General features: G+C 51.6%; 1 protein-coding gene across 1 annotated transcript; it reads right to left on the reverse strand.

Moving 5' to 3' along the window:
- Window positions 1-361: 361 nt before the first annotated feature.
- sox1b (SRY-box transcription factor 1b) lies at window positions 362-1459 on the reverse strand (the record flags this gene model as incomplete). Its single annotated transcript, XM_083989563.1, has 1 exon — window positions 362-1459. The coding sequence occupies one exon, from the start codon at window positions 1457-1459 to the stop codon at window positions 362-364; it is 1098 nt and encodes a 365-aa protein (XP_083845689.1).
- Between the last annotated feature and the right edge of the window lie 946 nt (window positions 1460-2405).

Raw genomic sequence — 2405 nt, forward strand, 5'->3', positions numbered from 1 at the left:
GAAAAAATAAAAATAAAAGTAAAAAAAAAAAAAAGCAAAAAAAAAAAGCACCAGCCTTCACGGGTTATAATTTAAATGGTGTGAAAACTTGGCATGCTCTGTTCCAGAGAGCAGGAGTAAAATCAGATGCGCTTTTTTTTCCTTTTAGCTCGGACAGACAAAAAATCCATCACTGAAAGAAAATAAAAATAATAACAATAAAAAAAGTTTGTTCAAAGTGATTGCATTTTTATGGCTATAACCGCCTATAATTTACAATTCATCAGCAGCCTGCGCCCACATCTAGAGTTTAAATATTTGGTTGTGGTTTGTTTGTTTGTATAGTGCTTATTATTATCATCATCGTACATTTAAAAGAGATTTAAATATGAGTCAGGGGCACCGTGCCGTTGACCGGAGTGGAGCCGCTGCTCTGGTAGTGCTGCGGGTGGAGCACGTGCAGTCTGCTCTGAACGGACGAGTCTCCCGCCACGGCCGCCGCCGCCGCCGCCTCTCCGGTCGGCAGATACATGCTGATCATGTCCCGCAGGTCCCCCGTGGGGCATGGCGGAGCGCGCGCCGTGGAAACCGGGGGGCTCACGCTGGGCTCGGATTTCACCAGAGCCCCCACCGGAGACACGCCGGAGCTCTGGTGCTGGTGCGTGTAGCCGGTGAGGCCGCCGTAGCCCGGGGGGGAGGCGCTCATGTAGCTCTGGGAGTTCGAGATGGGGCTGTAGGACGACAAGGCGCTCATGTCGTACCTGTGCACGGGCTGCGGGTTGTGCGGATGATGATGCGGGTGATGATGCGCGTGGTGATGGTGCGGGTGGTTCCCCGGGTGTTGCGTGTACGCGGCCTGCAGCTGCGCCTCCTGCATCATGGCGTGCGCCGCCGCCGCCGCGGCCGCCACCTGTCCGGAGTAGCCGCCGTTGGCCCAGCCGTTCATGTGCGAGGCGTAGCCCGCGTTGGGGTTACCGTGGTGACCCCCTCCTCCTCCTCCTCCCACGGGGCTCTCCACCAGCCGCTGCCCCACGCCCACGCTGCCCATCCCGACCCCCGCGGAGGAGCCGAGCAGCCCTCCGGCCAGCGAGTACTTGTCCTTCTTCAGCAGCGTCTTGGTCTTCCTCCGCGGCCGGTACTTGTAGTCCGGATGCTCCTTCATGTGCATGGCGCGCAGCCGCTTCGCCTCGTCGATGAACGGCCTCTTCTCCGCCTCGGTCATCACCTTCCACTCCGCGCCCAGCCGCTTGCTGATCTCCGAGTTGTGCATCTTGGGGTTCTCCTGGGCCATCTTCCTCCGCTGGCCCCGCGACCACACCATGAAGGCGTTCATGGGTCTCTTGATCCGCTCCTGGGGGACTTTACCTCCTCCTCCTCCGCCTCCTCCTCCTCCTGCTCCGGCGTGTCCCCCCGGGTTAGACGCGTTGGTCTGGGGCACCACGGGGGAATGCAAGTCCGTTTCCATCATGATGCTGTACATTCACCTGGTCTTGTGTGGGACAAAACTTCTCAGCAGTGAAACATTCAGCCAAACCTCCGAAGTAGAAGAGGCAGATGAAGAGATGAAGAAAGAGACCCGGAGGAGAGAGGGATGAAATGAAAAGCTGCTCCAGTCTCAGGGTGAAATCCACTCAGAGGTAATAAACTTGCTCCGCACTTCTTCTTCTTCCTCTTCTTCTTCTTTCCCTTTTTTCGTCCTTTTTTCCCCTGTCATCCGTCAGCGCAGAGAAAAATAAAAAGAAGGAGAAGTAGAATAGAAACCCGGTTTGTTTTGCGCTTTACTTTGGTTGAAGCTGTAGCTGCCGCTGGGAAAAGTTAGCGGAGCTCTGACAGCAGCTAAATGAGAGAGAGACGGCCAATGGAGAGGCTCGAGCCCAGACGTGATTTGCATGCAGGGGCTCGAGGTTCTGGTGACGTCGGAGCGCGAGACCTAAAAATTACTCCCTCTGTCATCTGTTTGTGTGTGTGTGTATGTGTGTGTGTGTGTGGTTAGAGGAGTGTGTAGCTGGAGAAACACACAACATGTAAACGCTTTAATTCCCATCATTTTGCGCGTCTTCTCCTTCAGACATTGCTCATTCTAACATTATCATATTCAGAAACTTATATAAATATAAATATAAATAATAAAACAGTAAATTATTTATTAGGCCTATCATTGTAACCATCACAAGTATTTATAATTGACTCATAAATAAGCTTAGAATAAACCTGAATGTCATATTTTTAATAATATTAAACATTATTCTGACAGTTTCACTCTTTTTTATTCATTATGACCAACACAGCTCATATAAAAAAATATATATAACCCCCTCTCCCCCCCAGCCCCCCAATAATTTTCAGTTTGTCCCTGGTTTTTCTGTCCAACTCAGCTCTCCATCCTTCTATTCAGAGCCACAGGTGCTTTTCTGTTGTCCCCGTCG

This window comes from Trachurus trachurus (assembly GCF_905171665.1).
Source record: "Trachurus trachurus genome assembly, chromosome: 2".
In the NCBI taxonomy this organism is placed as follows: Eukaryota; Metazoa; Chordata; class Actinopteri; order Carangiformes; family Carangidae; genus Trachurus; species Trachurus trachurus.